The sequence below is a fragment of the Dioscorea cayenensis genome, chromosome 18 (assembly GCF_009730915.1).
Source record: "Dioscorea cayenensis subsp. rotundata cultivar TDr96_F1 chromosome 18, TDr96_F1_v2_PseudoChromosome.rev07_lg8_w22 25.fasta, whole genome shotgun sequence".
NCBI classification, from domain to species: domain Eukaryota; kingdom Viridiplantae; phylum Streptophyta; class Magnoliopsida; order Dioscoreales; family Dioscoreaceae; genus Dioscorea; species Dioscorea cayenensis.
The window spans coordinates 20141133-20166376 of record NC_052488.1 but is presented as its reverse complement, the minus strand read 5'-3'; the positions used below and the strand labels follow the sequence as shown (position 1 = coordinate 20166376).

General features: G+C 33.3%; 4 protein-coding genes and 1 non-coding gene across 5 annotated transcripts; 2 read left to right on the top strand and 3 right to left on the bottom strand.

Annotated features, from left to right (window-relative positions):
• The first annotated feature begins 2001 nt into the window (after positions 1 to 2001).
• Positions 2002 to 2744, top strand: LOC120282575 (transcription factor ILI3-like). The gene is made up of 2 exons (XM_039289414.1): positions 2002 to 2173; positions 2333 to 2744. The coding sequence occupies exons 1-2, from the start codon at positions 2072 to 2074 to the stop codon at positions 2486 to 2488; spliced, it is 258 nt and encodes an 85-aa protein (XP_039145348.1). The 5' UTR covers positions 2002 to 2071; the 3' UTR covers positions 2489 to 2744.
• A 313-nt stretch (positions 2745 to 3057) lies between these two features.
• LOC120282716 (40S ribosomal protein S9-2) lies at positions 3058 to 8095 on the bottom strand. Its single transcript, XM_039289568.1, has 3 exons — positions 7976 to 8095; positions 7175 to 7556; positions 3058 to 3486 (listed from the first exon to the last, which is right to left on the bottom strand). The coding sequence occupies exons 1-3, from the start codon at positions 8001 to 8003 to the stop codon at positions 3303 to 3305; spliced, it is 594 nt and encodes a 197-aa protein (XP_039145502.1). The 5' UTR covers positions 8004 to 8095; the 3' UTR covers positions 3058 to 3302.
• Positions 4624 to 4713, bottom strand: LOC120283195. Its single transcript, XR_005543191.1, has one exon. It is a non-coding gene; the product is annotated as a small nucleolar RNA Z162 (small nucleolar RNA).
• Positions 8096 to 10623: 2528 nt separating the features above from the next.
• On the bottom strand, positions 10624 to 13752 carry LOC120282476 (origin of replication complex subunit 6). Its single transcript, XM_039289302.1, has 10 exons — positions 13602 to 13752; positions 13454 to 13500; positions 13267 to 13371; positions 13071 to 13151; positions 12301 to 12412; positions 12154 to 12216; positions 11946 to 12033; positions 11689 to 11762; positions 10968 to 11064; positions 10624 to 10883 (listed from the first exon to the last, which is right to left on the bottom strand). Exons 1-10 carry the CDS (start codon positions 13719 to 13721, stop codon positions 10804 to 10806), a joined length of 867 nt encoding a protein of 288 aa, XP_039145236.1. The 5' UTR covers positions 13722 to 13752; the 3' UTR covers positions 10624 to 10803.
• A 6505-nt stretch (positions 13753 to 20257) lies between these two features.
• Positions 20258 to 21807, top strand: LOC120282467 (protein PHYTOCHROME KINASE SUBSTRATE 1-like). Its single transcript, XM_039289288.1, has one exon. It carries the CDS (start codon positions 20377 to 20379, stop codon positions 21472 to 21474), a length of 1098 nt encoding a protein of 365 aa, XP_039145222.1. The 5' UTR covers positions 20258 to 20376; the 3' UTR covers positions 21475 to 21807.
• The last annotated feature ends 3437 nt before the right edge of the window (positions 21808 to 25244 follow it).

Sequence of the window (25244 nt, the reverse complement as noted above, 5' to 3'; positions counted from 1 at the left end):
AAATAAAACTCATACAAATTAAACTCTCTTTTTTTTTAATTTGAAATAAATTGGATTTTGAATTGTTTGGCTTTTATGCGGAAAAAAGAAAAAGAATAAAAACCCGTGAATTAAGCGTCACACTGATGTGGATGTAACATAAGTTGTCAGTGATGGACAATACTATTGAAAATGTGACTCTCTCTGGACTAAGATCATAGACTTTTAAATGTGTGTCTCTTTATAGACTTTAATTTGTTTGCAATAAGTCCTTGAAGATCTCCCCAATTTAAGGATTTCTTTGCCTTCTTGTTCTTCTTCTACTTCATCTTCTTCTAAAATAAAAGGCAACAAGAAGAAGCAGCATGTGGAATAGTGAATGCATGAATGTCTTCTTGCTTGCTTTAATAAATATTGATGTTACCCTTCATTCACCATTTTTTTTTTTTTTAAAAAACTATTGTGTTTTATCGTTGTCTGTTGTATTTTTTTATTTGTTTTATATGTACCACAGGTAGATTTTTAGACCGTATCTCTTCTTTTTCATTAGTCTTTGTGTTCAATTTAGTCTTATTTTGTTTTATCGTATTGTGCTGAATATGTTTGTAATTATTTTTTTTATATTTAATAAAATTGCAGTTTATACATTTCAATAAAAAAACTTTTCTTTAATTTTTTTTTAAATTATATTTAAAATAATATTATTTGTAATACACAAAAAGAATTAACATTTCATTATTTTTTTGTGATTATAAATATATTTTTTTGAGTCGACATGTACTTTTAGACTTATTCATAATATAAATATTTTGGTAACTTTTTTCTTCAAATCATCATCGACATGATAGTTTATGTGAACTCGACAAAAGTAATATCATCAATCTTTTTTTAATAAATTTATTAATAAGAACCATATATATTTTGTTTCCTATATTTAAAAAATAAAAAAAATAAAAAAACTAGAATTTTGCCTTTATTCAAAAATCATATGGATCAACTTACCTCACAGACTATAATAACCGTTTGGAGACAAAAATAAATGGAGAACAAACATAGCAAACATACAAATAAAAATATAAGATTTAATGACTCAGAGCTAATGTCAAATTCAAGACAAAATATATACATTAAATAATAATTATATAATTATTTATATATTGAATTAGAAAAAAAAAACATATAATAAGTGAAAAATTAGATTACTAAGGTTATGGGCCGTATTCCCCGGCAAGGTGGGCCCAAGAGTCACCTCATGGGCTATGCTTAGTCACGTGGATGTACCCCAAAAGCCAGCTTTGCCCACCTACGCCCTCTTTCGCACGTGCTTCTTGCTCCACATTTTTTACACCATTTTGGACCCATCCATCTTCATTTCCATTTCCAATCTCATCCCGGCCATTATCTTTTTTTTTCTTTTTTTTAAATCCATCGATATTCTAAATTATAATCACTTTTTTAAAAAAATTATTATAGAGTTTTAAAAAAAATAAATAAATTCCATAAATACTATAAATAAAATGACAAATTACAGTTACATCCATATAAAAAATATATTTACTTCGTATATAATTAAATAAAAAAAATTATACTAGATTTTATAGATATTATTAATAATTTATATGACTTGACTACCATCCATTCTATTCATTGAGGTCCAAGTAAATTATGAATAATTCAACTATTCTAGATATTTACTAATTAAATTGAATCATGACTAATTTAAATTCTCAATTGACTTACTTTAGCAAAAAGTTGATCCAAAAAAATAAAAAATAAAAGTGATACTTTTTTTTTTTAAGCTAGTCATGTCGAAAATAATCCGATGATATCGGGACTAATATCATATTAAACACAAACTAAACAAATTAATAAAAATAAAATTATAATAATATAATGAGAGGGACATAAGTTATTCTAATAAAAAAGTAAGGGAGGGAGGGCCCATATGGGCCCATGAATCTTTCTCAATATATGTTCCACCATGACTTAGTTATTAAAGTCCTCTTCTCCTCTTAATTTCTCTACTATTCTCTTCTTTCCTTTTCTCTCATTCTTGTGCCTTTTGTTAGAAAGGACTTTGAGAGAAGTAGAGATGTCTAGTAGAAGAACAAGGATCACAGAAGAAGAGATGAATGAGCTCATCTCCAAGCTCCAAAACCTCTTGCCGGAGTCTCGCCGGAGAAACACCTCCAGAGTAAGCACAAAAATAGTAGTCTTAATTAGTTCTTACTTGTTAACACTTTGAAATGTGAAAGTCTTATAAGAGTGTTATATATATATATATATATATTAATGAGAGAATGATAATTTAAGTAGTGATTGAGAAAGCTTTCGTTAAATGACTTTTGTTTAGGCCTCAGCATCAAAGGTGTTGAAGGAGACATGCAACTACATTAAGAGTTTGCATAGAGAGGTGGATGGTCTAAGTGATAGACTCTCAGAGCTCATTAACACAATGGACAATGACAGTGCACAGGCAGAGATCATTAGAGGACTTTTGAGGTCTTGATGTTTAATGTGTTTGTTTTGTTATGGTTTATTGTATTAGTTATGGTTGCAATTTTATTTTGATGATGTTATATGATATATATATATATATATATTTTATTTCAGTAGAAAGTTTGGCTTGAGTTGTTTGTTTACTTAGTAGCATGGCAACCAGCCAACTGATTTGGGAGTAGTTTATCTCTACTTTGCCTGTTTTAGGCTTTTGTTATTCTGGTATTCTGGATCTATTTATTAGTGAGAGTGTTATGTTGTACACGTGAAAAGGTTTTAATGATTTATTTAATTATGATGTATTAAAGTAAAGAGAGACATGGAGGGATGGTGCACAATAATTGATAATAATAATATATGTATAAAAAAATAAAATGAATATGCTTGGCTAGATGAGAGCAACCTAGAAAGATATTGGAAATATATATATATATATATAGAGTTGTATCTGTTTATGAGATGCAGACAAAGAAAGAAGTCAAAAAAATAAAAAGTTCATGACAAACTCATGAGTTTGGATTTATTAGTTTTGTTACCTTTATATCTCAGTGAAAAAAAGCATAACAATGAAAGATACAATTCAATTTGAAAATGTACTTGATTTAAAAATGCACTTGATTAAGACATAGTCAAGGCAAGATACCTCTACATTTTATAAGGAACACCAAGGAACAAAACAGTTGGGATTCAGTTTGTCATGAAAAATAAGCACTATGATCTAAAAACCAAATAAATGAGTTCAAATAAGGGAAGAAGAAGAAAACTCAAACTGAGAAGAACACAGTAAAGACAGCTTTCAACTACTACAATATTTCAGTAATGGCTCATTCCTCATCTTCCTCTTCACCATCTCCTCCGGCAGCCTTCTTCGAGGCCGCCTTCAAATTCTTTCGCTTCACTCTTCCAGGCCGGCCCTGGCCAAGGGGACTAGTGAGGGAGAAGTCAATGTGCTTGGCTGATTCGACTCTCACCATGAATGATGGTATGTTTACCACTTGCCTTCCAACCCTGAGAAAAATTCAACCTCCATTAGACTCAAGACAGAATTATAGACCTCAAGATTAAGTAAAAATTTAAACCATCCATTGGCACCGTACATGTACTGTATGTGTAATGTGAATATGAAGCAAAAATACACTGTCTAGTACAACTTTAACAGCAATTCTTTAGACACAAGAGAAGACACCTAACTCAAAAGCTAATTAATGGCCGAAACAATGCCTATGAACATTCACATATGCGCAACCATGTGAACTCTACTATTTCAGTGTGAGGTGTGCACATGAATTTAAAGTGTGCTCAGTTTTCAGCGGTTTATTACTATAACATGCAGTCAAACACCAAAAAGGTTGTCTGGCCAGAACACTACAATTGACTAGAATCAAAATTTCTACACAAAATTTCAACCACTGTGATGCTTCAGAACTATCAATTAATAATCAAGAAGCTTGAATTGGCAGAAACAACCCTAAAATCTACTCGATACGGAAAAAATACATATATATATGCAATATGTTCTGCAGACGTTTGCAGAGCATTGTCCACAGAGCATCTGCACAAAACAAAAAGTAAGAGAAAAAAGAAAAAAGAAAAAAAAGAGAAGAGCAAGGATGCTCAACAGTAGCAAGAAAAGGTGACTGCAGGTTATACCGCGGGTTCAAAAATAGTAGGTTCATTGATTTTAAAAAAAAAATTCAAAGGATGAAAATCTGGTTGGCCGGCCATAGTTGAAGAATCACTATTGAGATGCTGGAACAGTTGTGAAATGAGAACTGTGCATCCCACTATTTTGTATTGTTTATCACACAGCATTATTCATAACACTATTTATACTATTTATCATACTGTTTACATCATTCATTAATGTTCAGTCATTGAATTCAAATCCAATAGTTGATATACAAATGTTCGTAGAATTCTTATCTACATACATTTGTAGAAGACTGACCCTCATAGATATATATATATATATATAAATATATAATCATTGTCAAAATAAGTTTCAGAATTCAATTTATAGTATTTCATAACATTCTTAAACAAAAAAGCTGTAACAGTCTAAAATTATCAAAGCTGATTGCCTTTTGACATGGACACAAATTATTAAAACAAAGGATGCAAGTATTCTAACTTTTCTTACATAATTGGGCATTCAGAATGAAAAGGACTTAAAGGAAGATCACCGACCTTTGGGCCTCACAAAATGTAAAAATTTAATTTCCTCATTATGCCCAATGCTAGATAATGACGGCACACCTTTTAAAATAATTGAGTTCAAAAAGTCTGACAACTCCCAGGTTGAATATAGTTCATCAGAACGCCTTTCCGTAAAGCAGTGTGGCAGTTACATATGGAAAGTTTGGATTTATAAATTAATGACGGACCAACAGCTTGAACACATATTTCACAGATTTCAAAGGCCAGAAAGGGCGACACAAACACTAAATATAAAGGATGGGATGTTCAAAAAAATACTTATTTATACATGATGATCCAATGACAAAATTAAAGTATTTTGAGAATTTTAGACAGCAAGACAAAAAATAAAACTAAAATTAAAAAAAAAATCAGTTTATATCAATGTTATTAAAAGCAAGAAAGAAGTTCAGACAAGGAGAAACCCTAGCGCCTTAACACTCTTAGAGTGAGATGCCTTTAATGAGGCGAGCCCAGGAAGCATTTTTTTTTGTTGGGTGACAGGCATTAAAAAAAACACGCCTATCTTCTTATTTTTTTTATTTTTATTTTTTCTATCATCCCTATATTTAATGATTTCAATTAGTGTTAATTGGAATTTTAAAAAGACACACTTACTAATAAAGAAGAAAATAAATTTAGGGGAGAAAAACTAGATAATTATAAAAAGACATCTACAAATAAGGGAGAATAAATTTTGTGGAGAAAAACTAACTGATTTTAGAAAGACACACCTACTAATAAAGAGGAAAATAAATTTTGGGAGAAAACTAGGTTATTTTAAAGACGCATTTACTGATAACGAATGAAATAAATTTAGTAGAGAAAAACTAAGTGATTTAAATGTGCAATTGCTATTTTTTTAAAAAATAATGAGAAAATTAAGGGATTAACTAATTAATTAGAAAAAATTGAAACGCCAACAAAAATTGCACTCTAAATCTAGTGATAGAGTTAAAAGCTAGTTTAGATGATTAGGATGATGATATTGCAGAATTAGATGACTTACGAAAATAGAATTTGCACTCTAAAACCCGAGTAGTTCTAGATTCTAAGTGTTTTGCTTGACTTCATGTTATGCTTTGTTTGACTTTATGTTTTGCTTTGCCCGACTTAAATTATTCCAAAAATTATATACATACATAGATACATATATATAATTTATTTATTAACTATTGCTTTACTTAGCTCGAGCCTTTCGTGGCGCCTCCCGTCTCAGGCAATAAAAAGTCATAGCGCCTTAAGGCCACCTAGCGCTTTTAATTACACTAGTTTATATTAATCTTTTTGCATGTTCAAATAACCAACTTAATTATAGAAAATATCATGGATATTTGCATATTAAGATTACCAGCTTAGTTATAGCAAATATCATAGATACAATTCCTATTAAATATCACATTATAGAGAAGTTAATTGAATTTGATAGGTCAATAACATTTTGCAACAAGAGATCAATAGTAGATAAACAATATATGCATATCAGCCAAACACTCAAAAACATAACACTTAAGTCCAACTTTAGTATTGACGAGGTGCAATGTTATAGATGCTGCCTAGCAATCACTCTCATGAGGACCTTGATTTAACAGAATCAATCCTGGTCTCAACTTCAACATCCTTAATTTTAACTCTACAAGACAGGGTGTAAAGGTGTACTTGACTGAAAACAATGAAGCCTTTTTTAAACATCCCTAGTAATTTCCTACACACTGAAAACAAAATAGCTAATAAACACCAGCAAAAGTCAGTTGGCAAAACAGAAAGGGTTATGTTACAGAACTCCATCAAACAAAATTTCAAAATGCACAAGACTATTAAACCCAACGAGTTAGCATGTTCATTTCCTGATATCATTGAAACATTTCTCGTTTTAACAATAGAACAGAAAAAAAAAAATCACACAATTCAACCTCTCAAGACTCAGCAACAAAAGAAGAAAAAAAAAAAGGCAGCACAGCCAAGTATAAAAATGGCAACAGGTGGAAACTTCAAACTGAAATTCCAGACATATCTAAGGGGAAGCTTTTAGACATAGACTTAGACCTTGCAAACTAAGAACTATAAACTAATTACTCTTGCAGAAACGTACTTAGCAAGTCAAACAAGCCTAGCAAAGAAAATATGAGCAGTCATACAAACAATGAACTATTTTTGTGTTTCATATACCTTCCTAATAATGTACAATTAGCATACTACAGAACTGAACAACAGATCAATAACCAAATACCTATCCCAGCCACTTAAGCATCACTAGACCAGTTAATCTACCATGCAATGATAATGCTTGAAAATCACAAAATAACAAAACAAGTACTTACCAAAGTAAAGGATCATTTAAAAGAATTCACTCAGAGCACTACATCATAACTCATAACATACAAAAAGCATTAACATCCTCCTCACAACCACATGATCAGTGAACAGAGAGCACAGCCATAAGTATAATAATATGCAAAAAAATAATTAAAGGAATTAAGAAGAAAGGCAAGGAATATACCTGATGTGGCGCTGTCTGATAAGCACCCTGGCGTGATGGATTGACTTGGCCATTCCAGATTTGAATACCAAAGTCTGGAGCCTCCTCTCAAGAAAGTTCTCAACAGTAAGGGCAAGAACATAATCCAGCTTGGATTGAGTCTCATCAAGAAGGCCATAGCGGTTCATCCTGCGAAGCAGAGCCTCGCCTTCAAAAATCCGACGGGGATTCTTTTCATCAAGGGTCAGCAGCTCCCTTGCAGCATTCCGGATCCTGCTCAGAGCATACTGGACTCTCCAAAGCTCACGCTTGTTCCGCAGTCCATATTCTCCCACAAGCTTCAGTTCAGCATCAAGCCGCTCCTTCTCGTATGGCCTTCGGGGCTTCTTGAAGGTCTTCCCATCTGTAAACAGAACACATTGTTCATCACATTCGTCAACAAAATGGATCTAAAAGAGACAATAAGATCAGACCTTCCCAAGAAAAAACCAAATCACTGATTAGCTTTTTGATTCTTGACAATGACAAAATAAAACACACGGATGGAACCAAAGAAAAGATCTGTGAAGCTTGATTTCACAGTAAATTTGCTAACTTTCTAAACGGAAAAGGCAAATCAGAACTTCAAAACTAATAAACACCCCCAAAAAAATCCATAAAATACATCAAAATCAAAGCGAAAAACGATCGTAGCTGATCGCATTGATGAAAACACAATTGGAAATACTGATAACAGAGATCAAATGAACCTTGATCGAGAAACGAGATCAGAGAACAGCGTAACAAGGAGTATGAGTGTGAAGGTTATCAGAGAAAGCTTACAGTTTCTGTAGAAGCTGACGTGAACCATGGCGACGCCCTTCCCGCCGCCGCACCGGCACCGCTGCGCCGCGAGAGAGGAGAACAAATAGAGGTCCCTCTGATGCGCGGAGGCGAAGCAGTTGTTCAAAACCTTGGCTTTGCTTTGGCTTTTATATAGGCCAAACCCTAGCCGCAAGGAACTAAACGGGTCGGGTTTATTTCAGAGATCCGCATTGCCTCTCAACATCCGTTTAGAACCTTTAATTTTTTATATTTTAAAAATACATATATATTATTGTCGGAAATTATAAGACATTGTTTATAACTTAGGTTAGGTTTGGCATTTTTTTTTTTTTTGAGTAAAGCTATTTGAACCGAAAAGACTTCACGACAATTCGGATGACATGGATGTCTTAGGTGGCATCCACATTACTTCCACTTACATCACTTCTCTCTCTCTTTTCTAGTGCCTTCTGTTTCTCTTCATCTCTTTGCCCCTTCATTTGGATGACACAATACACTGGTTGGTGATTATCAGCTCTCGGCAAAAGGCCCTACTGCTCTCTTTCCCCCTCGCGTCCACTCTCTTGATCGCCACTGCCCTCATGCCAATCCTTCCTCTGCACACACTGCTCAGCGCCCTTCTCCCCAACTCCCTCCCTGCCATCACTCCCACCAGCATCAGCAATCAATCAAAAGAGCTTGAAGTCAAGAAAAAAGAGTGAGAGACAAAGAAGATACTGATGCCTCTAGAGAAATCATGAGTGGCTGCATGGATCTTGGAGAAACAGAACCCTGCCAGCAACCCGGCAATCGTGAGATACACTGTTCCACCAACTCCACCCTCGCACCCTCATCCTCAACTCCACCGCACTCCGGGCTCACCAAAAGCAGCACCACCATCACCTCCGCCTGGCCACCGAAACTGAACTTGAACGACGAGTTCAATGAGTCGGCGTGAACCTCAGTGAGCAACCACGAGTGATTGTTCTTAGAGCCACAACCACCATCCTTACTCTGCTCATCCTCTACAACTCCACCACGCCACCACAGCCGCACAATGGTAGCAGACGAGGACAAGAGGGCAAGAGTCCACGTCATTCTTCTCCTGTATTTGGCTTCGTCTCCATGTGGGGAAGCTTGGATGGTGCCGAGATTCCCTGCTCCCCCTCCATGAGCTTCGAGAGTGCTTGAGCTCATGATGCATCCCATCGATGGTGAGAGAAAAAGAGAAAGAGAGTGAATAGCAATAAATAATGATGAAAGGAGCGGTTGGTCGTCAGTGAAAAGCGGATGAAAAAAACAATGTAGACGAGAGTTGTGAGAAAGAGATGGAGAAGAAGACAATGGAAATGCAATATATAGAGGAGAATAAAAAATAAAGTGATGTGGATGCCACGTAAGGCAACCACGTCATTCGTGCCCGGTTTTCGTGAAATGTTTTCGGTTCAAATAGCATGACTCTTTTTTTTTATGTGGTTAAACAGGGACATGCACAAGCCAATTTTATATTTTACTACAAAACAAGTGTTTTTTTTTATTTATGCCAACAAATCATATGTTTTCATTAAAAAAAAAATTGAAGCAAGTGTTTTCTAATTTTTTTGGAAAATGTTATCATAACACTAAAACACAATAATTAAGAGTAATTTTTAATAAGATTTAGAAACCACTGCCTTCAATTTTTAACCTACGCACATCAGTTATTTATTCTAATTTTAGTTTTTTTTTTAATTTTCACAAATTTGACTCTTTCCATCTAATTAAAGACTCGTCTCTCTTTCGTCAAATGTAGATTATAAGAATTTTTTCTAATATTTTCTTCTATTTGAATTTATATTTTGATTTCTTTATAATTCAAATTCATTGGAAGAAGTTTTTTTTTCTTTTTCTTTTTTTTTTTTTGAGGTAGGGCAACAAACGGCGTATGCGGGCGGGATAATGAGGAACACGGTCAAAGGAATCGAACTCGCATCTCTCCCAAATGAGGAGACCCAAGATACAGCTAGGCTATAAGTCCATTGGTTGAAAGAAGTATTTCTGCATTGACATTTTATAGTTTTCATAAATAACAACTTAAAATCTCTGAAATGCAAAGTCTTTAATTTGTGCAAGAAATAATTATAATTTTAATATTTTATAATTTGATTTTTGAATATACCTTTTTATCGATTATGTAGCTAAATATTTAAGAATCTTAAAAGAAAATTAGTGTCTTTTTATTTTTCTTGTTGCCAATTAATTAGGAAGAAAAAATGACCTAAAAACTAAAGAAGCCGTTTAGGAATCATTTGGAATGGGTTTTGAGAAATAACTCTCTTTAAGAGAGAATTATTTATCTCCAATATACCAACTTAATTTTGAATAAAATTATATTTGTAAACTACTTATAATTCAGATAGGTTTAAGTTATCCTCATTGGAATAACTCCCAATTTTCAAAGAGAGATTACTCTCTCTTTGACTTTTCTTTTTCAAGAAAAACTCTTTGACTAGTTATTTACAGTAATAAGTTTTCTTTGCATTTAATTTGCACAATTATAAGTGAGATTTTTCTTTTTAACTCATCTATATGCTATGAATGTTTCTGCATAACTAGTTCAGCAATCTCATTTGAGGTTTTTATTCATGAGTCTGTAAAAATAATAACTATAGATAAACACCCAATAATCCATTCTGTTCCAACCTTGGCTTTCAAAACTTTTAATTGAACTGTAAATCAATTACAGTATATGACCATATAAATTAACAAGGTAACTTTCCAGAATTTTTAATCCTATTAGCCCAAAATGAAGCTTTCTCCAGTTACACCAGCTAAAAAGAAAAAAATTCAAATATAAACTTTGAGACTTATGAAGCCTCTAACGTGATTGTTTTTGGTGATTTTGGCCCAAAGTTCAGCTTAGTTTGCTTCTTTCTCTTAACTGAAACTGTTAGGAAATGAACAATACAACAGATGAAGATCCTCGAAAAAGGAATATTGTTAGAATTGTGAAGGATGATGAAGGAAATACCCTTTTCATCGCTTTGTTTGTTTGAAGAAATGACGGTGGTCTTCCAATCCTCATATGCATGCTTCTCAGCTTTCTTGTGCCTTTTGTAGCTTGGAAGCTGCAAAGATCCAATGCCGAGCATCAGAAATGGTGTTGGAAACTGATAGTTTTAAATATACACTGGGCGACAGAAGGATCTTTATTGTTTTGATATTCATGAATTAAGCAACAATGGTTTTCAGATATCAAGATGACACATCTTTATCAAAATAACATGTTTAATTTAAGCATCCAAAAATGTCACAAGAAAGAGCAATGTTAGATTAGCTAGAAGACCATTGCAGATTGCAGTTCATCCATCATTTGAGCATCAGTGACTTCTGAACAAGTTGGGTTAGCCTTCCTAATATTATCCATGATTGTGTAGTGAATTAATCAATTGTATGTCAGCTAGCTACTTGTTATCTTTTTTCATAACTCATAAAGATCATTTGCGGAAAAATGTGTGGTGACACACCATTAAATCTCATACACGTTAAAAAAATTGAAAACACAATACTATTCCAAACAATCTTTAAATTATGGAACACAACATCTTTAAAAAAAAGGTTGATAGTGAACTAAACATGCAATAAACCAGAATTCATGATTGGAAAAATGAACTATGAATCTCTAGTGGGAAAACATAGAAATCCTGAGGAAGGATAGAAAAATTTAAGGTACAGATGCATAGTTAGGTTACCTCATCATTATCATCTTCAGAAGCATCTTCATCATTCTGGCGCCTCCTTTTGCCAGGTAGTGCATCCAACAAATCTGTATTTTCATTGTCAGGAGTATTCAGATTTAAACAAGAGAAAAACTCATTCCAATGATGTAGAAGCATAGAACAATTCCAGTTTCAATGAAGAGCTTGCATTGCAACATAACAACCTTTGACATGAATTTTAGGCAGAATCCATAAGCTACTAACTTATTATAAAAGAATGATCCAAGTACCTCGATGTCCTTTAACAGACCTTGGATCCTTCTTTTCATTTGAAATCCCAAAAACATCAAAGCACAAATCTTTCATAGAAGATGATACCTGTAGCAGTAGTATCTCATCATCAAACACATAAGCTATAGGATTCAGCAGATTGCACCTCACGAAAAAATAAATTAATAAAAATAACAATTTTTCAAAAAATTGAAGTTTGGTCCATACAGATGAGAATTCTGATTCAGATGTCCCACAGAGTTCAATCAACTTCAATTTGTCTATTTTTAGCTGTGAGAAACATAGCAAACTGCTTAGGCAAAACATAAAGATGATCATCAAATGAAACCAAAACAAAAGGACTATCCGGGGCACCTTGTGTTTCTTTGCGCATAAATAGAAAGCAACAGCAGTAAATACTGGCCGATTAAAGTCAGTGTTTGCTCGACGAGAAGCTGGCAGTTCAGCAAGAAAACGTTCCTTGTAACTGAACATAAAAAACATTGTGCAGTAGTTTTAAGCACATTTGCAAATTGCTTGAAGACAGATCATTAACGTCAAGAAAACACAATCAAAACATCATCTCAGAAAAAAGTCAGTACAAAAAGTCCCATTGAGTGTCCAAGGATAAGATTCAGCACTCTGATACTAGTTGCTAGAAATAGACACAGCACTTACTTTCATTTAGTCCAAAACCTGTTCTTATAAAAGTAAGAAACCCAATTCATAAAACAACAAATGGCATCAACTAACTCGTTATTTTACTCCAAAGACAAGAATAAACTACTGTTTCAACCTTTAATGAAAGATATTGATTAGGAAATTTCATCAAACAACAGTTGTGCTACTCAGATCTCCCTGAAGAGAAAACCAAGTGTTCAACAGATAAGAAATCTTGCCAGGAGAAAATTTGAAACAACAGACTTTTCTTTTCTTTCTTAGAAATTTGGGCAACCACTTGAAAGAATAATAGTCAAATCAACATATCACGGCATGATTTTCAAAATAAAAATGAAATATTTGCACTTCTAGTGGACAGATGAAACATAGTTGAAGAAAATTCCAGTGGTATATCAATTCTCTAGAATCTACACATTTAAAAATGGCATCATAACGTCAAAGAAGATAACAACAAGAGATCTTACAAAGATAACCCCTTTTGCACAAAAGGGATAAGCCTCACGCAACCAAACTGAATCCCAAGCTCCCTAACATCCAAACTCGTCCTTCAATCACAGCACAATCAAAACTCTTTTAGATTTCATCAAAACCCAGGAGAAAAAATAAAAAAGAGAAAAAACATGCAGAAATCAAAAAGAAAAGCAAGCAATCAAAACCCACTTGACACCAAGCCCGTTCTGCATCACATTATACGATCTAATATAAGCCTTCTCCGACAACCCACTCATCTTTATCGCACTCTGCCGATCAATCAACACCTGCAATCTAAAAAACCCCAACAACCAAAACTCAGATCTTAGATCCCCAATCAAACTAAAACACAAAAGAAAAACACCCAAATTCAAACCTTGAAGCGGCGATATCCAAGCAAATTACAGCCTTGCAGACCTCCCCCTATTGGAAAACAATCAAATACAAAAGCCAATCAAACATCAGGATCGAAATCATAGCACATGAAAAGAAGGATAGGAAATTAAAAGTAGTGAGAGGCTTACAACGCCCATGACGGAGGAATCGAATTGGATGTCGGAGAGACGTCGGAGCTCGGAGGCCTTTCGGATGAGAAGCTTGGAGTCAGAGAGACTGAGCTTGGCGGCGATGGAGGAGATGTCCATGAGGGTAGAGAGGAAGAGGAGAGTTTGGGTTTCAGATCTCTAAAGAAGACATTTGAAGCGGGAGTATTTGGCGGGAAGTTTCGTTTCCAAGTGGCGGGTTATAATTTTTCTCATGGCCCTTTTTCCAACTTCCACCGGGCCCATTGCATCCCAAAGCCCATTATTATTATTATTATTATTATTATTATTATTATTATTTTGTATTTTTTTTTGGTGAATTATATATATTATAATAATTTTAAAATAGCTTTTTTTTTAGAGAATTTAATAACTATCTTTTTATTTAAAGTAAAAAGGCAAGCTTGATTATTCTTTAGATAATTATGATTTTGTGATTGCATAATTATAATAAATTAAGCATATATAATTAAATTGGTTGTTTTTTTATTTAAAAGTTAATAAACTATATTCATTACAAATAATAATAAGGGGGGAAAAATAAAAAATAGGACTGATAAAATATCCAAACAAAGACCAAATTATATATAGTCCATGTACAAATCGATGAACAGTTGATGCATTAGTTCCTCCTCAGTCAAAATGTTTTTTTATTGAAAATAAAAATTTTTAACAAAACAAATATTATAAAAACAGTATAATTAAAAAAAAGAAACATGTGATAAGAGATAAGAGTGTACTATTAAAAATGCATACATAGTATTTTAATTGTTAATGTAATTCTTGAACCTTCTTCTAAAGCCCCGGATGTAACGGACTCGTCCATCAATCCTGATAAAATGTCAAACTTTGCCTTGATCTCTATGCCTTCTTGACTGGCCAAACCCCAAATCTTTCAAAGTCTTATTTGTATTTGCCTCACTGGTATAACAGGAGGGTTATCAATAGCATTTCTGCTATTTTAAACATTAACATTGGCACCTATTCATTTACCTATTTGGGCATCCTCATCACTCACAAAAAACTAGTTGTTTCATGTTTTCAATTCATGGTTGATAAAATCAACAAAACTATGGGAGGTTGGGAATGTTAAAAACTATCTAAACCGGAAAAAGTTGTGATGATTAACAGTTCCCTTATAGGCATGCATGTTTACTATTTATCTGTCTATCTTGTTCCAGACAATATCCAAGATAAAATTTCAGCTGGTGCTAGAAAATTCTTGTGGGTTAATTATAGCAATAATAGCGATATCCAATTAGTTAGCGGGCAGAATACTATGCTTAATAAAGTTGATGGGAGAATGGGTATTTGGAACATTCGAGTGGCTAAAATTTCTTTGATGTTTAAAAATGTTTTGAATTACTTGAATAGCAAAGATGTTCTCTGGGTTAATTTGCTTATATAGACATGGGATGATTAACCTGTGGAATATGCACATCCCTTCTAATTGTTCTTGGTTATATATAGGGATTTGTAGATGATTAACCTGTGGAATATCAAATCATGTATATGGATGCATTCTATTAATCCTTCTATGGTTTCCTTTCTTTATGAGCCTTGGTGTTTCGAGATTTTGATTACCTTTAAGCCAACATTTCTTAATATGCACCTCGAATTTTGAAAATTTACTGGTGGCTGATTTTCACTCGTAATAATGATTGGGACTCTCAGAAGTTTTCAAATGTTTTTGGGGAAAATGCTAACTTGCCTCCTGTTTTGAGTCATGGAAACATTACTCATTGGAATCCTCCGCAATGGGTTTGGTTTTCTAAGACTAATAATAATTCTATTAATGCTATTGTCTATAACCATTTCAATGGCAGACTTCTGGCTAGGAGAATTGGTGTGGTTGGATGACTCCCTCCCAGGGCCAAATTCTTAATTTGGATACTTTTACATGGCAAAGTAAAAACTTGTGACTATCTCAATAGCATCAATCTTAGACCCAATTCTCCTTGTGTTTTTTGTGGTATGGTGAATGAATCTGCTGAACACATTTTTAATACTTGTACCCGAGCCTAAGTGATTTGGAATAAAATTGCTACTATTACTAGTCAAGCTATCTGCTTTTCTGAGGGTGTCACAGCTGGATGTTGGTTAGAGATACACATATTTGATTCTTCCTTTTTCAAGGCCTCCATCATTGTTGAAGCTATCCGGTTCCTTTGGAAAGCCAGATGCGATAATATCTTCAAGAACCAGAGAACTAATTTTATTTGGATTGCCTGGAAAGCAATTGATCATGTTCAATAAATGATGTCTGCTCCTTTAGATTAGATGGGGAAACGGTTTTATATCCTAAACAGACCAACCGCTGGGTCTTATGGTTTATATTCTGTAGCTTGGATATCAAATGGAGCTGTGGGGCTAATCTTCAACATTCTCTTTAGTTGAGCAATTACTGAATGGATAACATTCATATGAATTGGAATTTAATTGCAATTGCTCTAGCTGCCCTCGTTGGTTGATGAAGATTTCTCAGGATGCTGGTTTTAATTTTTTAATTGTTGTTTTTGTTGTTAGTTTTCTGGTTTTGTTTGTTTTGAACCTTCTTTTGTTTTGTTTTTAAGTTTTTTCTTCAATAAATAGCTACCTTGGCAGCTCCTTTTTCTAAAAAAAAAATTTAATTAATTAATTAATCCGATGAAATGACGCACAATTTCATATTTGCCTAAAGTCTTGTTTGTTGGGTCATAGGTTACACATTATATATGGATTTAATAAATATATGCGTGAAGTCTATGTTAAGTGTTAACTTATATGAATCACAATAATAATTGTGTGTATATATTACTATCGTTAATTTAAATGACTTAATTGTAGTGATTTTAATAAACTTTGGATATAGTCCTACTTATCCATATTGGATATGTGGATTTATATAATAATATATAAAATTTATGGGGGACAAAACACTCAAGTCAATTGTAATTAGCCTTATAAATTTTTTCATAATTAGAGTGTGGTCCCCGATTGAGCGATTGAGATGTGGGGTTTCTTTGAATTAGGTTCCATCATCTTTTTATGCTTGTGATCAATTAAAAGATCCATAAGATCTAATCATATACATCAATGAATTCAAATACATATACACTTCCGTTATATTTTCGTGTTTCTCAAACAATTTTAACATAATGATCCAAACCTTTATAAAGATTATTCCTTCAAGTTTTATCACATCCCCAGCGAGGTAATCTGAAATGGATGATCCAACAATGACAATTATTTTGTAAATGTCAATGGTCTCTTTCATAAACTGATATTTTACTTCCTCTTTAGGTTCTTTCACCACCAATGGATTGGATTGTGCAAGATCCTTGCGTACTTGATATTGTCTATTTTGGTATTTCTATTATTGTTATTTTTTTTGTGGGGAGGAGGAGCTCGATGAGCTATTTTATTGATAACAAACAGAAATTACACAAGAGTTTAAAAATTACAGACCAAAGCCAAAAAAGACAGTAAAACAACAAACACAAAAAAAAACAGAGATTACAAATTAAAGAAAAATTACAAACTTATGCCAGACTTGAGGACTTGCTTCATGAGCTAGCGCGGGAGATCTTTACCCTGATGAAAAAGAGTGAGAGCATGAGAGTTAACTCCATGAATCGCTAGATCGTTAGCAACAGTCATCCATGCCTTTGGAATAATGCAAACTCGTGGTATTTCTATTATTTTGTTCTTACCTTTTATTTCCTTCCAATTTTATCTAATGTAATTGATAATATAAAAACTGCTTCCACTGCTATCAATAAATTTGTGTTTTAATTTATCTACATTTAAAAATATATAAAAAAAAAAATCATTAGCTAACTTGTGGATTGGAATGCATAGGATTGATTGGTTAACCCCAACCTATCAATTTATCAAGGAATAAATCATTCAATGAGAAGAGCATTCAGCGTTTAATTTTGAAAGCTGGCTAGTCATGGACTTCACTTTCTTGCCTTTATATCACTACCCAAACATTCCTGCCAATTAAATGATACCTATATATCACTTGTGGATTGCAATCACTTCAAACAATTGCATTCCATGCCATTCCAGCCCAATCAACCGTGACATTTTCCTACTTGATCATGATACTCTTTATTGGCTTGTTTTTCCCCATAGTTGAATTTCTAAGCCGAAAAAAATGAATAAACTACACATTTTGCTTTAAAAAAAACAGTAAAAAATACAAAGATTTTTTTTATTTTAAACAGATTATTTAAAATTTAAAATTTACTGTATGAAAAGTCTTCTAATTAAAAATTTAACGTGTACGAAGTTTGTTGCTTATATTATAAAAATAAAATAAGATAAAATAATCAAAACTTAATTACTTTATCTTTTTAAAATTTATTTTAAAATGATTTGTAAAATATGTATATTTTACCTTAGTTCATAGGTTTAATCTTGAGAAAAACAAAAAAACGAAAGTAAGATTTTTTTTTTCTTTAATTAAAAAAATTACATATTTTTAGTTGATATTCACAACTCATTTTTTTATTTTTAAAATGATGTATTTTTAACGACTCACTCCACTCACTCCATACAATTCTAAAAGTACATATTGTATGCGAAATGAAATGCAAGTAAATTTTATTTATATATAATGACTAAATTTGCAGTATTTATATTTAAAAATAAACGTGAGTACAGTGAGATATGAAAAACAAACAAACAAACCAAGGGTTCACTTAATAAACACTTTAAACCACCCATTTTTGACTAAATGGGAAATATATGATCAATTAAAAAACATTAAAATGATATATATCAATGAGTAGAACTGTTGAGATCAATGTATTTTTTATAATTTTTTAAGATAAAATCAAATAAACCTTTGAAATGCCAATAGTAAAGCTGAAGGTAATCCGCGTTGCAAAACACAACTTAGAGTTTCTGTATTCTCAAAAATATGATGATCATAGTAGTATGACATCTAATCCCGATGAAGAGAATATGACAGAATAATCATTAACGCCTCCAATAAGGATAGATTCCTCATGTCTTTCTTATTGTAATTGTTTCGTCGTAATCCTTCCTTATCTCTTCTTTTCAGTTTAATTTGTTTATTCTATGGGTTTTTTTATTATTTTTAATTTTAATTTTAATTTTAATTTTAATTTATCCACCACCAATGGATTTGGTATTTGCTTTCTTGTGTGTTGTCTGTATTTTTTTATTATTATATTTTTCATTAGTCAATGATTACTTTTTTTATTAATAGTGGTTTATTCATTTAAAAAAATAATAAAAAAATATTTTTTTAAAGCAGTAAATAAACATTCATTTAATTGTATTGGATAAATGTGAGAGGAGATAAGAAGTAGCATACAAAATAGAAAAAAATCAAACATAAAAAGTGATAGCACACTTCAGTACTAATAATAAAGAAAAAGCTAAAATAAGCAAACATCATTAGCTAATAACACGAAAAAAAAAAAAAAAGTATTTGGTCTAGTGGTACTTGGCTTTTATTGTGAAAAATGAGAGTAAAACAATCAAAATGACTCGAGTTTAAGACTAGTTAGAAACAATAATGATAACATATTACTAGTTATAGGTGCAGACTCGTAACCCAAACCCTTCGTTCTCGGATGAAGATGCATCTGAAGTTGTGATCATTAAACTTAAATTGATGAACAAGCTAAAAAAAATATCGAGCCCTTGTTTGATAGTCATTTGATAGTTATGATGAAGTCCTCCAATTTTAATCTTTTGGCATCTTGTAAAAATAAAAAAATAAACCAAACCTTTCTCCAAATTTGTTTCCCCTCATTGATAACAAAGAGAAGTCAACAAAACAGTCCAGCAATCATATGACAATAAAAATTAATACAAAAATGGGACCAAATAAAATGACAATTGAGGGAGAAAATAATCAACCATTCTGGCCTTCCAGGTCACATGTAGGACACACCCTCTCTCAGAGATGAGTGAACAAGACAGTGACTAAACTCAACAGAGTCCACAAACACATGGAATCAAAATCAAGCCACCCTTATAACACAATCTTTGAGACCAGAAATATTAAAGTCTAGATCTCCAACTTCCAATTCATCTAATGATCAAGTCAAGTGGCTTTGCTTGCAAACACGTAGCAAATCATCCAACCATAATTCAAAATTAGTAAAAGCAGTAAGTAGAAGTATATATATTTATGGATATATAGATCATTACCGAGGAATGAGACAACTGAAAAGCAGAAGTGCACACATTTGTGGTCCTTACTTTGTTTTCAATGCTCACTAACCAAGAAGAACAACTGGTGAGGATAATAACTTAATTAGATTAATATGCACAAGATGCTTTGCATTTGGAAGCCTAACTTGTTTTTTTTTCCTTGCATTCTGTGTCAGTTAACATGTGAGCACAGAGTTGGCAACTTAATTTATGGTTTTTGAGCACGCCAATCACCAATTCTAATTTTCTTTTTTAAAGCAATTAATAAGTTTTGGTTTATGATATTATCTAAATTCATGAAGTAACATCCAAACGTATCAGAAAATAACATTACATTGGTAGACAACATCCATCAAAATAACTGCAAAGAAAAGGATGCATAACTTTCAAACTTTTCACTACGTAAAGCTAGCATTTGCTCTTGACATATCTCAATCTTATCTCTTCGCTGTTGTCTATACACTCTTTTGTTCTTTCCTTATTTTTGTGTCATCCTCCTTCCACACTATATAATCTCAACACTATCTCTTCTTCTCCTCCTACAACTCTATAAAGAAGTATAAAGATTTCATATTGTTTCATGGCCACTGTCACACTTGCTTGCCCTACTACTACCACCTTTGAAACAAAATACTTAAAAAACAACCATGAAGACTCATTCTCTTCTTATCTAAGCCTCATCAGAGAAAGCCTTGCAAAAGAGCTTGGTGACTCCTCTCCCACCCCTACAACCATGAGAGTTAGCATTGGGAAAAGAAGGAACGAAAACGGCGAGCTTGATGTCTTTCAAGCAGAAAAGTACTTCAGTGGTCTTATGGATGAGGATCATTCTGAGAAATCCTTTGAGAGAACTACTGGAACTGAGAAAAATGTTTACAAAAAACAAGGAAAGAATATCATAAGTTTGAAGTCAAGATCCGGCACTGAAAGTTCATGTTCCGAAGCAAGTGGGAACAGCCGGAGTACACTTCTCCGTGATAGCCGGAGAAAATCTACTTCCGGTGATCAGCACCTCAAGAAGAGCAGCAGCAAAAAGTTCCTTGGTGTTTTCCGCTGCTCTTGTGCCGGAAAAGATGATATAAAAGCCGACGAAGAACATCATCATTCTCCCAATCATGCAACTGAATTTTTAACTGAGAGAATTGTCTTAGGTTTGAAGAGAGAAGGAGTAGCCATTGGAGCGTTGAGCTCTCCATTTACAGAGAAACCAATAATCAGCTCTAGCTGGAAACGAGGCTCTCCGGCGGGCTTTGTTGCAGCCGGCGGCGGCGGCGGCGGCGGCGGTGACAATGATGATGTTCATAGTGAGTCTAGTTCTGATTTGTTTGAGATTGAAAGCCTGAACCTTTCCATTCATGTTCATCCATTGTTCAACCCGGAGCCGGCGTACGAGCCGAGCGAGGCGAGCATTGAATGGAGCGTGGCCACGGCCAGCGTTGCCAACGATGATCACCGGAAGATCGAAACCATGAAGAAAGCTATTAAGAATCACAAGACTGGATTGTTGTCAGGCTGTGCAGACAGCAAAGCAGTGAGTGTTCATACTCATGATACTGATCATCAGGAGTTTGAGAAGCCGGAGAGAGTGAACTCCGGCAGAGATGATCATCGCTTTGCTTTGCAAGATTTGCCGCCGGTGGCGAGGTATCATGCATCACAGGCGATATACACTCGTTAGAACACCATCTTGATTAATTAGTCTTATGTTATATTATCTATGTTGTGTTTAATTATTGGTTGTTAATTAGCACTATGTTTATATGTATGCCTATATACGATCAAGTAAAACATTAATCCATTAGAATGTATGATCACATGGTAATGATTTATGGAAGAGAGACTATTTATGTGATTGGCTATGAGAAGGTTGTTTTGAGTGGTAATCAGTGGTGCATGAGTAGTTTCATTGTAATGATTGGGAGTGTTATGAGTTGAAGTGGTCTCAGGTGTTTAAAGAGAGGGAGATGTCACTGAGAAGGGCTTGTCATTGGTTAGAAGTGGACCTTTTATGTATTGGGATTCATTAATTGGTATTAAATTAGCCAAGACATTCAATGTTGTTTATCTTAAAATTAATGATAGTGTGACCTTTCAATTTTTTTTAAAAAAAAATTATAAATGATGTATAAACCATTGAAATTTGAATGAGATTACTTCTTGTGCAAAACCATTGGTTTGACTCTTACGCCGGCATCTATATGGAACCATTTTAGTCACATATTCAATCTCTCAAAGTTATTGTTGTTTTTCACCGACTTGTAGGACTATCAGAGGAATAGATTGGACTCTTCTCTCAAAAACACATGGGGTCACCTAATAAAAATTATTGTATATTTGACTAAAATGAAATGACCGTATTTTTAATTCTAAATTATTGTGTACAATTCTAATCATTATTATTCCTGAAGTAAAGAACTTAACTCAAAGATGTGACAGAAGCCCAAAATTTTTAGGGTCCCATGTGAACGACCAGGAGGACTCGACGATTAACATTGGTACTGAGTAATCTCTCACCTTGTGCCTCTGCTTGGTTGTGCCGCTTGGATGGATGACGTCCCCTTTGTTAGTCTTTAGGATAATTCCTGCTCCCATATATAAGTTCTCCTCTGTTTCTTTATTATTACTTTAACAAGTTTTGTTTTTCCGATGATGTTGTATTTTTCTCCTTATTTTTCTCCGTTGTTTTTTTTTTTTGTACTTTTTTTTATTTTCAAGGCAGCAGTGTCCCAATTATGGAGGTGAATGAAGAAGATAAATTTAATGAATAAAGTCCTGTATTTCACCCAAGGAAAAACATTACAAGGGGTGTGGGTGAGGAATCCTTAAAGATGTTTACTGTATATAATAAATTGTCACTGCTATCACATGACTATACTATTTATTTCTTCGTTTCCTAACCAAATCTACTTATATACCTTATGCTCCAATTATTGTACCTTATTTGTTATTATATTTTTTATTTATTTACTGATGATCAAACTAGATAAACCATACATAGATCCTCATGATCAATGATTTATTTTTTACTTTTAACACTTTTCACCCTCTCTAAATCAGGATCTTGATGTAAGATAAAAAATACAGGAAAGTACTCAAAAATCCCTGTAAAGTTTGCATTTTCATAATAAATCCCTCAAAGTTTGCACTTTCCTTCAAGGTCCCTCTTTTATTGGGCTATTCTTTTTTAATCTATATTCCTCAAACGGTGTTAAATATGGGGTTAAATGGGGCTAAAAATTACCTAATTACCCCTGAGTGGAGAAACACAAATCCAGGCGCATGAAATGATGTTATTACCCTCCAAACAATAAAATACATTTTTACAAAAAAACACCCTTAATTATTACTTTATTAATTCTCTTCAAACGTAGAATCCTTGCTTCCTGTGTAGAATCTAGAAACTATTAAATAATACACATGAACAACTAATAATACACAAGAAGTAGTAATAAACTAATAATACACATGAAAGGTTAGAAATATGAGAAGAAGGAGGAGAAGAAGAAAAAGACTCTGACAGAGAAAAAAAAAGTCTGACAATATTTAATGTGACATGACTTGGCGGTAAAAAAACTCCACTAATTTTTTCACTCAAAAGTACTGGGCATTTCAGACTTTTCACATGCCATTAAACTAACGGATCAAATGACAGGGACTAAAAAGAACTTGGATGAAAAAGGAGGGATGTAATGGAATTTTCAAAAGTCAAAGGGACTGCAGTGAAATTTTAAAACTTTCCAGGGACTTATAAATAATTTTTTCTAATATATATATATATAAATTAACTACCAGATTATTTGGCATATAATCAAAATTAATAGAAGAAATATCTACTGAAATGAACTAATTAAGTGAATGGCCAGAATTAAACCATCATTCATTCACAGGAAGATGAATAAGATATCCAGTCGCCTAATATTTAGAGGCAAATAAAGGCCAGTGATCATCAACGACACAAAATGGTTTAGGAGACATTCAATACATCACATGAGATGAAAAAAGCAACAGGATATGGCCTACACTGAGACAATACCAGCTTGCAAAATATGTAACCAATTATTGTATGAGATGTTCACCTTTCATTAACAATCATTGTTTCTCTTGCTAGCATCCAACGCTCCTGTTCTCTTTCTTTCATTTTCAACAGTATTATGCCTAGCTAGCTTCATTTTTGTTGCCAAGAACTTTTATCCTGTGAATATATTAATTAACAGTATATTTCATTATCATGATTTGGTAATCTCATCATATATTTCATGATATATATATATATATATATGTAAAATAAGATGATTACCAAACTACAAAGGCACACCATAAATATAAGTATAACATGTAGGCCACGCCAATGAAGATGAAGATGAAGATGAAGATGAAGATGAAGATGATTAGGATGATGTTTTGTTATTTTATTTTATGTAAAGAACCTAGTATTAAAAAACCAAAAAGCCATTAGCAATTCAGCCATTATTGGAGGGAAATCTACAAGTTTTTTTTTAACAAATGATTATAAAAGATGAAAACTATTCTCAAGTGAAACTTTTGATTAGACCATCACCTGAGGGATGATTCACAAATTTTGATATAAATGATAAACAACATGTTCTCAATTAAATTGCACTTTTAATGGGAAAGAATTCATGATCATGTTAATTTGAAATGGTTTATCCACCTTGTTAGTGCAACCGCACTATTTATTGGCATGATTTGACACCTAGACCAAGTGACGTGGCAACCAAGGTGACAAAGCATAATTGATGATGTGGCAAGCATGGTGACATGGCATGGAGACTTGGAGTGCAAGGCAAACATCTTGAAGATCTTAATAAAGCTATTTTTAGTAAGTCTCTAACATGGAGCCAAATATCTTGAAGATCATGAAGATCTTGGTGGAGTTATTTTTGGCAATACATTACAACTTGAAGACAAGATCATATCAAGACCATATTTAGGTGATTTGATTGAAGACTAAATATGGTGGAGCTTAATTAAAGAAAGATCTATTCATGGTGTGAATGAAGGAGATATGATTTGAAGAATCCTTGATGAGAATCATTGAAGTCTATTAACGGCAAGATTTGAGGACCAAACTTGGGTGAATTGAAGATCAAGTTTGGAGAATCTTTTGAAGACCAAATTTAGGAGAATTTGGCAAGTTTCATGGAAGACGACAAGGACGCGCGCCTTTGCGAGGGGACTGCGTGATGAGGAGCCGAGGAGGTAGGCTAGTTGCCGGGCAATCGGGATCGGGAGATTTGGTCGCATCGACTCGGACTAAGCATGACCGGGAGGTTGATGGGTCTTGAGGTCGTCCCGCAACATAACCGTAACTCGATCAAGTCGCTATCAGTACTATGTTGCAACTTATGTTACAACAGTGAGTTGCAATGACTAATTTCAGCAGGTTTTTAAATTAGTAGTCATGGAGATTCTAAAAAGAGGTATGTG

What these genes read in the sequence shown, in the direction of transcription:
- LOC120282467 (XM_039289288.1), top strand. Translation starts at nt 20,377, where the DNA reads ATGGCCACTGTCACACTTGCTTGCCCTACTACTACCACCTTTGAAACA.
- LOC120282476 (XM_039289302.1), bottom strand. Translation starts at nt 13,721, where the DNA reads ATGGACATCTCCTCCATCGCCGCCAAGCTCAGTCTCTCTGACTCCAAG. An exon ending in TATGCGCAAAGAAACACAAG is followed by an intron (nt 12,217 to 12,300) that starts GTGCCCCGGATA and finishes TGTTTCTCACAG; the next exon opens with CTAAAAATAGACAAATTGAA. An exon ending in CTGAATCAGAATTCTCATCT is followed by an intron (nt 12,034 to 12,153) that starts GTATGGACCAAA and finishes CTACTGCTACAG; the next exon opens with GTATCATCTTCTATGAAAGA.
- LOC120282575 (XM_039289414.1), top strand. Translation starts at nt 2,072, where the DNA reads ATGTCTAGTAGAAGAACAAGGATCACAGAAGAAGAGATGAATGAGCTC. An exon ending in GCCGGAGAAACACCTCCAGA is followed by an intron (nt 2,174 to 2,332) that starts GTAAGCACAAAA and finishes ACTTTTGTTTAG; the next exon opens with GCCTCAGCATCAAAGGTGTT.
- LOC120282716 (XM_039289568.1), bottom strand. Translation starts at nt 8,003, where the DNA reads ATGGTTCACGTCAGCTTCTACAGAAACT. An exon ending in CGTCAGCTTCTACAGAAACT is followed by an intron (nt 7,557 to 7,975) that starts GTAAGCTTTCTC and finishes TTCTGTTTACAG; the next exon opens with ATGGGAAGACCTTCAAGAAG. An exon ending in ATCAGACAGCGCCACATCAG is followed by an intron (nt 3,487 to 7,174) that starts GTATATTCCTTG and finishes AATTTTTCTCAG; the next exon opens with GGTTGGAAGGCAAGTGGTAA.